Source organism: Amblyomma maculatum, chromosome 10 (assembly GCF_055883805.1).
Source record: "Amblyomma maculatum isolate TAMU_Amacu chromosome 10, ASM5588380v1, whole genome shotgun sequence".
In the NCBI taxonomy this organism is placed as follows: Eukaryota; Metazoa; Arthropoda; class Arachnida; order Ixodida; family Ixodidae; genus Amblyomma; species Amblyomma maculatum.
The window spans coordinates 181,468,424-181,480,960 of record NC_139353.1 but is presented as its reverse complement, the minus strand read 5'-3'; the positions used below and the strand labels follow the sequence as shown (position 1 = coordinate 181,480,960).

The 12,537-nt window shown below is 42.6% G+C and overlaps 1 protein-coding gene across 1 annotated transcript; it reads left to right on the top strand.

The window, feature by feature from the left end:
* The first annotated feature begins 3,699 nt into the window (after positions 1-3,699).
* Positions 3,700-9,182, top strand: LOC146178049 (carboxypeptidase inhibitor SmCI-like). Its single transcript, XM_084581674.1, has 2 exons — positions 3,700-3,835; positions 8,795-9,182. The coding sequence occupies exons 1-2, from the start codon at positions 3,700-3,702 to the stop codon at positions 9,004-9,006; spliced, it is 348 nt and encodes a 115-aa protein (XP_084437800.1). The 3' UTR covers positions 9,007-9,182.
* Positions 9,183-12,537: the final 3,355 nt, after the last annotated feature.

The window sequence follows — 12,537 nt, the reverse complement described above, 5'->3', positions numbered from 1 at the left end:
AACTGTGGTCCTTTCTCTGTTTTTATTGATGCTCAAAAAGCGTTCTATTATTGTTCTTTTTTCTTGGCTGCGCACATTGAACTATCATTATGAGTAAGCAAATTCAGTTCATATGGTAGTGTGTCCGATTGCAAGAGAAGCTTGCGGGATTGGAATAAACACTCGGCGGATACGAGCATACCGGCGGTGTGCACTGCTTCGCGACTCATATATTTAGCGGCATTTTATAAATCGATTGCTTCCGAAATGACGTAGCATACATAGAAACATATTCTTTAAAAACTCTTGCTAAATTTTGCCGACCAGCCACTTTTGTCTGCGACGCGAAAAAAAGGTTGTGGTAACTTGTGTTTACACGTGTTTCTATGGATCGACATTCAAACTCTCACCCCATACATTTGGTGGTGTTTTAAAAATATGGTGCCTCTGAAATACCGTTTCATGATTTCACAATTCTGTTCTAGGATGCTCATGGTTTCCTTGTACCAAAAGCGACATGAATGTCCCGTGAAAGTAGAAAACTGCTATGAAACCTTTCGCTTGTATGCATTCCTTTAAGCGCTAAGCTTAGATTTCGCCGCAACTGTGCTGCAGCGTCGCAAGCGCCACTTTTGAAGAAAATATATTTTTTCAGTATTATCAACGTGTCCAATATTTCTTCCTTCCTTCGTGATCATTAGCTGCTGGTTGTATAGCAGTAGTTTTCAATGCTGGCTACGTTAAGAAAAGGTTACCGAACGTTCTTTACAACGAACTCGTGCCATTTTTCAGGATGGCCGAGGCGAACTTCTAATCTTATGACATCGACTGTTTTATTGATAATTTTTTTTTTAATATCGTCACGTGGTGGTGACCAGGGTCGATGACACAAATGAACACATAGGCTTGATGGTACGGAAATTAACTCTTTATTGGGCTGACTTGCGCCCGCAAAAGAACTAAGCGACTCGGCGGCGGCGATAGCAGCAAACGTGTTGGTCGATCGTCGAACAAAGAATGCTCGTCACACTCGTCAACGCTCAATTTAAAGGCTGCACAGAACAATCTAGATAACGTAGCAAACAGCTACCAGCACGGGCTGGAACATTGTGGAAAGACGCACGAGTGGCCGGAATCTTCGGGACAGGTCTCGGTGCATCTTGCGCTACAACGAAACTGATAAAGGTGCGACTCGCCACATCGAGCATTAACAAACAAAGATTACGGAACTGATACGCGATCCAGAATCAGAGTGATAAGCCTGTATGCCGGCGGCTGTTGAAAAACAACAAATACAGTTTTGAAGGTTTCGCGGCAATATATAGGCGGCAGAAAACATTTTGTGCTAGTGATACTTTCGAAATAAATTCCAGCTGAGAGGCTTCTAGAAAACCTTGTGTAAAATGCATGAAAGGAGACTACATGTCTGCACCGCCCAAGGTTCTTGATAATAGAATCTTTTCATTTGCATTACTTATTTTCTTCAAATATTTTTGTTCTTATATTCACAGCTATTTCCTGGCCCGGAGAACCTCGACTGGCGCTCAGTGCACTGCCTGGTAAGTACAATGGTCCTTTAAAGTGCTGTAATTGTATTGCCCTGTCGCGCCCTAGTGCGAAAGCATTGAAATTTTAATTAAGCCACTGTGAAATACGCATGTTTATATTCGCCGCATTATTTTCGTGGTGGAATAATAATGTCTAAAGAGAAAAGAGAAAGAACACAATTTTGAGCACATATTTGCATAAAAGCTGGTGCAGTAAATTTAGATGCGTGGTCTTTTATGGTCCTATCTATGGAGTAAATCAGAGATCTCATATTAAAAAATACTGAGCAAAGGAAAGCTTTTTACATGTCCTAAATCCGCTTAAATCTTCCACACCCGTAACACTGATACTCAGAACTACTAAGAAAATTTACCGCTCAATCTGTAGCAGGCAGTGAGACCAATTATTTCACATCAACAGCTGAAACTTATTCTTTAAAATGCAAGGCCATACAACAGTTTACCCCAGTGCACAAATGAGCGATGCTGATAGCGGAATGTCGCATGTTTTCACAGGACAAAAAAAAAAAAGAGAAAAAAGATGGTAGAGACTCTCTCTAGCAGCGTTGGAGGCAAATTTTTCCTCTTATATTAACGAGACCTCCTCCCTCTGCTTATAATTCTGATATAACGAAAGCAACGCTACATTTCCAGCTACGTGCATCATACTACTCTCAAATCGACGTCGGCGACATAGGGGAGTGTCACCGACCGCATTTAGCATGCCGTGCAAATGTTCACCAAGTAAAATAGCTGGAAATGTTTCAATGCTACGTATTGGCTGCTAGTAATGCTATCAGCTGAGCAGAATATTACCTGCCATATCTGGACACGGTAGTTGTATTAGCCGTTGGCTTATGCACAATGCTGCGACAGCGGGACTCGATGTAGCCATTTGGAGCTCAGTGTCAAATAATTCCGAGGCACACTTTTGGGCATTTGGTAAGGCATCTACAGTACCACCACATACAGGTTGGCATGATGGACAGTTGTAGTAATGTAAGGGGCGAACAGTTTGCTACATCCAAAGTTGTGTTGTAATTGCACTTCAATGCAATGCGACCATCACGGAACAAAAACTTGCTTAATTCATCAATTATTCAGGAACAGCTCATCACCGACTTAAATAAACTGCACACTGAGGCCTGCGAGCTGCGTCACCGCGTTGTGCTATACTGGCTAAGTGCTTACAGCGGCATGGCGGGAGATGACTACACCGCCGCCGCAGCTGAGCTAGTACACAAAGTTTCACCAAGAGTAATTCTGATCCCATTCTCAAGAACAGATGCAGCAAGATAGGTAGCCACTGAATCATGGCAATTTAAGCGCTACGGTCGAGTGATCCGGACCACCAATACCCACCTCTACATCGAATAGACCCACTCACGTCTTCCAAATGCCACACAATCTGAGCAGATGCCATCGTAATGCCTTCACCGAAGTCGCTTGAATGTGGCGTACGCAAACTACTTTATACACATATTCGTTATAGCTGCAGCCCTCTTTACTCTACAAGTGATGTGTGTGACGATTTCGAACATTTGATAACCTCCTGCCAAAGGTTCATTGCAGATCTCAGGACATTGCGAATTATTTTGGCTTCGCTAAAGACACAGCCCTGCGTCTTGAACACATTCTTGTTCCTTTGTGTGATGCGTCTTCGGCTGCTCGATCTACAAAGGTCTTAACACCTTTTCTCTAAGACACTAGGTTGATTGAGACTCTTTGAAATGCATCTGTGCATGTGAAATCGTGTGTCAATAACTTTATTTTATTTTTAATTGTTTCTCTTCGCCTTCTCTTCTTTGTGACCCACATCAGGGGTAGCATGCTAGGATCAGTACTAGGCAGACATCTCCTACAACAAATAAAATCCCTCTCTCTTTCTCTCACGGGTGGACTGCTTTAATTACAAGGAACTACGCGGATAATACGGTTCGGAGGCTAATGAAAGAAAACTTCTGGACGACGTGTAGTCCAATGCTAAGTTTCATTAAAATCTGCAGAGCTTAATAAGAACCGAATATATTTGGACCTGGTACAAATGGTACCTTTAGCTTCATATGATGGAATATATATCAGTTATTGCAGTAATCTTATTTTAGCTTTTATTTCTTTATCAGCACCAGTTTTCGGAGGAAACTGCGCCCAGAAATCTGAAACCGGGCCCTGCATGGCAATGATTCCTATGTGGTGGTTCAACGCCGAGTCTGGCAAGTGTGAACAGTTCATCTACGGCGGCTGCGGAGGCAACCAGAACCGATACGAGACTAAGCAACAGTGCGAAATGACATGTTCTGCCGAGAAACGTGAGTGTTTATTGCAAAACTGAAACTTCAGATGCCGTTGAACGTTCACTCGACTCTGTAGTTTAGCGTTTCCGAATTGCGGAAAAGTGTTAATATTGGGCCAAAGTATTTTCTGCTGCTTCTATAGCAGCAGTCTTCAATGCCGCGTACGTGAATAGCTTCCGTTCTTTAAATTGAACTCCCTTACATGTTTTCAGGATGCCGCAGCTAGCTTTTATTCTTTTGACATCGACTGCCTTTTTGCTAAATTTTCCTAATATATAAGTGGCATAAAACATTTTGTGATACTGATCTTTCGAAATAAATTCCAGCTGAGATGCTTCCAGAAACACTTGTGTAAAATGCATTAAAGGAGATGAAGTGTGGAGAAGTCTAAAGTCTAGAAATTTTCATTTTTCGATTTTGGAAACTTCTGTTCTAATGGTCACATCACCCAAGCTTTTTGATGACAAATCTTTTCTGTTGCATTACTTATTCTCCTCAATTAATTTTTTTTTTTGTTATATTCACAGCCATTTCCTGGCCTGGGGAACCTCGATTGGCGCTCAGTGCACTGCCTGGTATGTACAATGCTCCTTTAAACTGCTGTAATTTTATTGGCATGATACGTGGTTACGCGAACGTATTCCATATTTTTTTATTAGGTCACTGCTGAAGCATGCATATCTATATTTGACGAATTATTTTCATAAAGGGGTAGCTATTTGTAAAGTGAAATGGGAGAAAACAAGCATTTTTGTTCACATATTTCTTTCTTTCTTTATTCAATACTGCGAACCTAGTACAAGTCCAAGCAGGGTGGTAACATTGCAACAGCAATAATAGAAAAGGTATTCAACAACAAAGTGTGGAGAAAGGCAATAATGAATCATTCCAGTCGGTTACTGTGCGAGGAAAAAATGAAAGCTTGAATACATCAGTTTGAGAGAAATACGGCGTCAGGGAGTTAGGATAATGGTGGCGCATATGCCTCGATGATAAAAGCGACAGATATGGTGAACGGTTAATTGCTACGGCTCGATTCCAAAGTGCGGAAAGAAATTGCAAGCATAATTTTTTTTTCTTCGTTGATCAAGACATCCAATACCCTTAACCTGCATTAACTCAGAGGGTGAGTCATATTGAAAATATTCAGAGTAAATAAACCTCACAGCTTTTCTTTTGTACCTTTTCTAAACGGGTGATATTGTGTTTAGTAAATGGGTCCCAAACAACGCATGCATATTCAAGTTTCGGTTTTATTAGTAAATTGTAAGCAAGTAAGTTTACGCTCGAGGGAGAATTTTTAAGCTAATGTCTTGAAAAGTGTTGTTTACGTAAAGCGGAAATGCAGATGTTATCTATATGTAAATTCCATGACAAAGTATTCGTAAGCATGAAACCCAAATACTTGTACTTGGCCTCTTCCAACAAAGGTGAACAGCCTAGCCTGTAGATAAAAGAGGGCGGAGCAATTCTGCGAGTGAAGCGAGGAACGACGGTCTTATCAGTGTAAACTTTAATCTCCCACGTTTTACACCATTCATAAATGTAAGCCAGAGAGGAGTTAAGATACATTTGGTCACTAATCGAAGTTATTTCTTGAAAAAGCACACAATCGTCTGCAAACAGCCTGATATGCACGTTGGGATCAAAATCAGTTGTAAGATCATTAATATATAATAAAAACAATAATGGCCCCAGCACACTTTCTTGGGGCACCCCATCAAAGCTACACGCGGCGCCTTAGCATGAAAGCTGGTGCAGTGTATATATGTACGTGACATTTTACGGTCCTGTATTTTCGAGTAAGTCAGACCGTATCTCATTAGCATCTACAAAACAAAGGCGGACGTTTTAGATATCATAAATCTATTAAAATCGTGATCAGCCATAGCATTGAAACTCAGTTCGACTAAGTACATTTACAGCTCAATATGTACCTGACCGTGAGACCAATAAATGCCCATCAGCAGCCGAAACTTGTTCGTTAAAATGCAAGGCCATACAACAGTTTATGCCAGTGTACAAATGAGGGATGCTGAAAGCGACATTTCGCACGTTTTCAATGGCAAAAAAAAAGAAAGATGACAGAGACTTTCTCTCGCAACATTGGAGGCATGTTTTTTTGCTCTTATTTAACCAGACCTCCGTCCTCTGCTTCTAATTCCGATATAACGAAAGCCACGCCACATTTCCAGCTACATGCAACACACTACAATCAAATCGACGTCGGCGACACCGGCGAGTGTCACCGACCGCATTTACCATGCCGTGCAAATGTTGACCCATTAGGCTGGTTGGACATGTTTGGATGCTACGCATTGGCTAGTAGTAATGCCATCAGCTGAGAGGAACAGTATTGTTCATATCTGCACACGGTAGTTGTATTAGCCGTTGGCTTATGAACAATGCTGCGGCAGCGGGCCTCAATGTAGCCATCCGGAGTTGAGTGTTCAATAAATCGAGGCACACTTTTGGGCATTTGGTATGGCACCTATCAGTACCCCCACAGATAGGTTGCCATGATGAACAGTTGCAGTACAATAATGGCGAACATCCCTGCTTCATAAAAAGAACAATTTCTGAATCATAAACGGAAGTTGATGCGTATCTCGGTTTGTCCCTCTATACGCGATTCCCCAGTTTAACAATCTCGGAAAGCAGGTTGCTTGTTGAAAAGCAAGGGTCATTCAATACTCATCGACATTATTACAAAGTTATTTTTATTTTCGCTTCAATGAAATGCAACCATAACGGAACAAAAACCTCCTGCACCATGGGTTATCTTCCATGATCGTCGCGCTGCAATACAATTGCTTAAGTCCTCGCGGATTCAGGCCTTATTGTAAATACCCTTCACACTGAACCCTGCGAGCTGCGTCCCCGCAGTGAGCTACAATGCTTACGGCGGCATGGCGGCCAATGACTACGCCGGCGCCGCTACTAAACCAGTACACAAAGATTCATTAAGAAAATTTCTAATCCTGTTCTCAGTAAGAGATGCTTGAGCAAGACTTGTATCCCCTAATCATGGATATGCAGAGCTCTCTGTGGTGTGACCCGGAGCACCATTACCGACCTCTACATGACGTAAACACGCCCAATTCCTCCTAATGCCACACGAGTTGAGCAGATGTCATCGTAATTGCCTTCACTGAATTCTTTTCTATGTGGCCTACACAAACTACTTTATACATAAATTCGGTATAGCGAGCAGCTGTCTGTACTCATGTGATGTATGGGACGATTTCGGACATTTTATAACCCCCTGCCAAAGGTTCATAGCACGTCGCAGGACACTACAAATTAATTTAGGCTTGTTTAAAGACACAGCCCGTCCTCTTGAACACGTTCTCGGTCCATGGTTTGATGGGTCTTCGGCTGCGCCAGCTACAAGGACCTTAATAATGTTTAAGACACAGGGTTGATAGACACTCTTTGAAACACATCTGTGTGTGTTTGTGTGAGTGAAAATGTTTGTCACTAAATTTTTATTGTAGTTTTGTAAATCATTTTTCCTTTCACCTTATCTTCTTTGTGACCCACATCAGGGGTAGCATGCTAAAATCTGTACCACGCAGGCATCTCCTGCGTTCATTAAATATATATATATATATATATATATATATATATATATATATATATATATATATATATATATATATATATATATATATATCACGGGCGGAGTGCTTTAATTACAACAAACTACGTGGTTAATAATTTTGTGAACGTTATTAACCACGTAGTTTGTTGTAATTAAAGCACTCCGCCCGTGATATATATATATATATATATATATATATATATATATATATATATATATATATATATATATCACGGGCGGAGTGCTTTAATTACAACAAACTACGTGGTTAATAACGTTCACAAAATTATTACAAAAACGTTCTCGAAGACGTTAGGCCCAATGCTAAGTTTTAACAAAATTTGAATTTCTTCAAAAAAATTGAATTTATTTTGCCCCCGCACAGAGGGCACCTTTAGCTATGTATAATAGAAACAATATAATTATTTCCAATAATCTTATTAGAGCTTTTATTTCTTCATCAGCACCTGTTTTCGGAGGAAACTGCGCCCAGAAATATGAAACCGGGCCCTGCAAGGCAATGGTTTCTATGTGGTGGTTCAACGCCCAGTCTGGCAAATGTGAACAGTTCATCTACGGCGGCTGCGGAGGCAACCAGAACCGATACGAGACTAAGCAACAGTGCGAACTGACCTGTTCTGCCGAGAAACGTGAGTGTTTCTTTTTTTTTTTTGGAGGCAGAGCAAAACAAGTCAGAGAGCAACTCGTTAACCGTCAGGCAACGTCGACGCATTTCATTTTCCTGTCTTAACAACGTACATGTTTGGTTTTCTCTTCGCAGCTACTTCCTGGCCCGGAGAACCTCTTGAGGCGCTCATTGCACAGCCCGGTATGTACAGTTTTAATTTCTTAAAATAGCCTCAATATCATTACTGTTTTGTCTGGAAAAAACATTTACCAAGTTTTGCATTAAATTTCTGCTAATGTATGCATGCATATATATAGCAGCAATGCATTATCTTCAACATCATGCATTGCTGCACTCCCTATAAGGAGGCGACGTTACTCTGGGGCTGTTGAGAAGCAAATACTGAAAGTAATTTTAAACAACACATAACTGGGCGAGATATGGATTCACCTAAATCTTTAACCGATCTTCATAAGCGTGCTCAAGAGCCCCAGTAGTTGAAAGAAAGGTTCCGCTCAGACGGCGCCTAACAATGAGTTTCCAATTAACCCGCAACACGAGGCAGAAGGGGATTCTACATAATGCTATTGTATAATCCAGTATCCTCCAAGGGTGCCAGTGAACCTATACTGACTCAGTAATGTCACATTTTGGGTATGTGGAGCTGTACCTCTCGTTGTATCCTGTTTTTGCCGAGCTTTTGTTTTCTCTGATTATGATCGTTTGTATTTTCTTCCCTCAGCACCTGTGGGTGATGTTTGCCGTCGTCCCCCGCACTCCGGTCCTTGTATGGCTTCCTTCCCTCGCTTCTACTACGACGCTCAGACAAAGCAATGCCGACCATTCATCTACGGCGGCTGCGACAGCAACGGCAACAACTTCGAGACGATGCGCCAATGCATGCGTGTCTGCGCCCCTCCGGCCCCTTGGCGGCCCGAGCCCCTGCTCCCATAAAAGCCTACATTGCACTTACTGTTTCTTGATTACGAGAGTGTCATAGCTTTTCAATCGAGAATGTTCAAATTGAGATGATTTGACAAGTACTTTCTAAATATTTAGTTGTAAAGATGACAAAGCTGCTTGTAGAATATGTAAAGCTTTGAAGACACATTAATAAATCTGATTTACACGACTGGCATCTTCATTCTATTTGCTTGATTTGACACCTTTCGCAGCGGAAAGGCTGTGCGGGCGGTCTAAATGTGACTAGAAAGTTAGTAGTTTCTAACGGGCTCTGTTGTTCCTTTATTATCAACAACATTTTATTCGCCCAGAAACGCCACATTTTCTGAAAATGAAGCGGTCACCTTTGAATGCTAAGAATGCGGAACAAGCCTACCACGGGACTATAAGCATGAGGCACAGAAATCGAATTGCTAACGGCGCATAGATGAAGACTCCCGATTCCCAACACCGGCATTAAAGCTAAATCAGTAGGGAAAATGAAATAAAATGCCGCAATTGTTCTGCAATATGAAGGAGGCGCCTGTTCAGCTCCAGCATAAATATTCACTGATCTCGAACTTGCTCCAGCAAATGAGCGGATATTTTCCAACCATCTTCGCGCTTGAAATAACCAGAATATGCTGTTATGAAAACAGGACACGGGCAGACTGCCACGAAGGGACTTCGTTATATGGCGCAAGGATCCCTTCCCTAGGGGTTTTCGGAAATGCATTTTTAATAACTTATGGTTGACACTGAACAACCTGCAAATAGAAAAATAAAATAACCTAACCCTATTTATTCTGTGCAGTCAATCTCATTTCATCACATCTGGATTGTCAGTGTGACTCTAAAGTTTTCTTTTGTGGGCATTTATCTTCAAAATATGGTGTGAAATAAGAGTGGGAACAAGCGATGTATAGGAAATTGTTTGACACAAATAACAACCTGTTTGAAAATTGGCGTTTATTGTACCATCCAAATGCTCCGAACAATTTTGTGTCAATTCATGGTTCCTCTAAATCCCATTTTCAAACCCAGTCCATCTTACAAGGTTCCGCGTTAATTTTCCAATGTGCGTGTCGCCCGTTAATAAATGGAGGATTATTAACGATGCGCCCTTAACAGTGCGCACACTCCCAGATATTCTTAGAGTGAAGGAGGTAGCTGTTCCGGTAGCAAAGCGGATGGCCTCTGCCTGCGTGGCAAGCTCAGCCGGAATTCAACTACCTTGTAGTCACAGAAAGGGGTGGCCGTTTGGTGGACAGCTTTCGCCTGTTCAAGCGAAGGGGTCGGAGTCAAAGGGTCGGAGTCAAAGTAACGAACAAAACAAATTTTATATACAGCAAGAGACGATACAGAGGAATACACTCGAACACCTAAAATGTACAGATGACAGGTTCACAGAAACCAAACGCTAAGCATGCATCTACCGAGGTATTCAATAACACAGAGGCTTACAATACAGAATACAGGAGAGAATCAAATAAACAAACACCTAATTGTTCACTGAGTACTGTTGCAGTCCGACGCCTCGAGGGTCACGATGTGGCCGCCATGCAAGACGAGCGCCGCTCCCTCGCATGTCTGTCGGCTTGCTTAAAGTCCCTAGGGGCTTTAGGCTTACCAGGCCAGCAGCGGGTAATCCCCGGGAGTCCAGCTGGTGCACTTGCGAACACACCGCAATCACTGACGGCCTCAAACAACGCGACCATCAAAAATAGGACGCACCGCGTCAATCCCAGCACGCCATGGCTAGCGCGCACACACACTTAGCTCCGCTTGTTGAAGCTTTCTCTTTTCCTCCCGTCGAGCCTCGCGTCGTAATTGGCTAGGCGCCGTCTAAAGTTCCAGATTAGATGAGCCCAATGTTTTGTCCTCCTCCTCCTCCGGCCGGTTGAGTCACCGTCATCGCCCAGCAGTGAGAAAGAAGGTGACGCCGATGCGTACAAGGCTACACGCTCTCTCACGCGGTGTGGGAGGCTATTTTAGAAAGACGTAGATCCATCGATGCAGCGCCTCCCCGGCCTAATAAAAATTTGTGCGGATTTCATGACAGTACCCCTCGTATAAAGAATATTGTCCTACACTATTCTCAACACATACGAGCATCCCGCGCACATGCATGCGCTCACAAACTAAATGGGACAATTGCAATCTAACGCACATCAATTGCACAAGTTTCACGAACTGCAGTAACAAATTATATTTCCACATCAAAAGTATCACACTTTTCTCAGACTCTGATGACAAATTTTCAGACACTTTTGACTTTGTTCGGGGCACCTTAATTGCACGCCACTACTGGTCAACCAAGTAAGACACACTTTCAGACATATGAAAAAGAACTGAACAAGGGTAAATGGGGTACGCCTCAGTTCCCAGATGAGCCAACGTTTCGACAAGTCTTCGTCTGGGCATAGCGATCATCAATGGCAGGGTTTTAAATACGCTTTTGCTTCCGAAGAAGAAAAGCTGGGGAGGGGAAAGTGGGAGTGAAGGAGTGGGGAGGAGGAGAGGATGGGTGAGAAGAAAGTGGCTCATGAAGTGAAAAAAAAAAATCTTCGGTATGTACTTAGCAGCCTGGAACCAGGAATTCTGTGGCCTGCAAAAGAAGTAAAAGAATCTTTTCCAGAAATTTCCCCAGAGGCGCTAATTGTCTCCTTCCGATTTGGTGTTCTAGAAAGTCTAGTTTATCTACCCCGAGGTCACACTTGCTGGGGCGAACTGTTAGTCCACAGGTCTGAATTCTTGTGAATTGTTCCAGTGTCATGAGGTGTTCGTCCCACGTTTCGTGGCTACGAGAACGTCATCATAGCAGTGATTTACATCGGGAAGACCCTCTGTGCTTCGTCGCATCAGTTCAGCGAAAACTGCTTTTGCGGTTTGAATACCAAAGGCATGTAGCAAAACTGGTAAGTCCAGACGTGGTCGAGAAGGCCGTTTTACGCTTCGAAGCTTTAGAGAGCAAAATCTGACAGTATCACTTCACGAAATCAACTTTGGAAAAGAACGTGGCTGTTCCGACGCTGGTGAATTTCGAGTCGGCCCTCTGCATGGGTTCCGAATCGGCAACCAACACAGTGTTCAGCCGCTGAAAATGTACAACTAACCTGTTTGTCTCGTCCGGTTTGCGTACGAGTAGTACGAGAACCGGAAGGACACACAGGAGGAACACTGATTTTGGTGAGTGACACAATGACACAATATTGCCAAAACTTGAGTAAAAATTTGAACAGTTTAAGAAGAAACGCCATTTTCTACAGTCATGATATTGTCACGCGCATTCGCAGAATGTCGACGGAACAAGATAACGTTCGGACAGATAACTAGAGGAAAATTAAAACATTTCAAGGGTTCAACGCTGCTGAACCAAATATTAAGCAAAAGCCTTAGCTGCTTATGACCGAGCGTTCTTTTTCTTTTCTTTATTTTCTTCTTCCTCAGCCCACATATAAAGCCCCGCTTTGACCAAGCCGTATGAACGTGCGTTAGTGGCCTATAGGGGGAATGCCAGGCTCATAGCCGGCTGATTCTGAC

What these genes read in the sequence shown, in the direction of transcription:
- LOC146178049 (XM_084581674.1), top strand. Translation starts at nt 3,700, where the DNA reads ATGGCAATGATTCCTATGTGGTGGTTCAACGCCGAGTCTGGCAAGTGT. An exon ending in GACATGTTCTGCCGAGAAAC is followed by an intron (nt 3,836 to 8,794) that starts GTGAGTGTTTAT and finishes TTCTTCCCTCAG; the next exon opens with CACCTGTGGGTGATGTTTGC.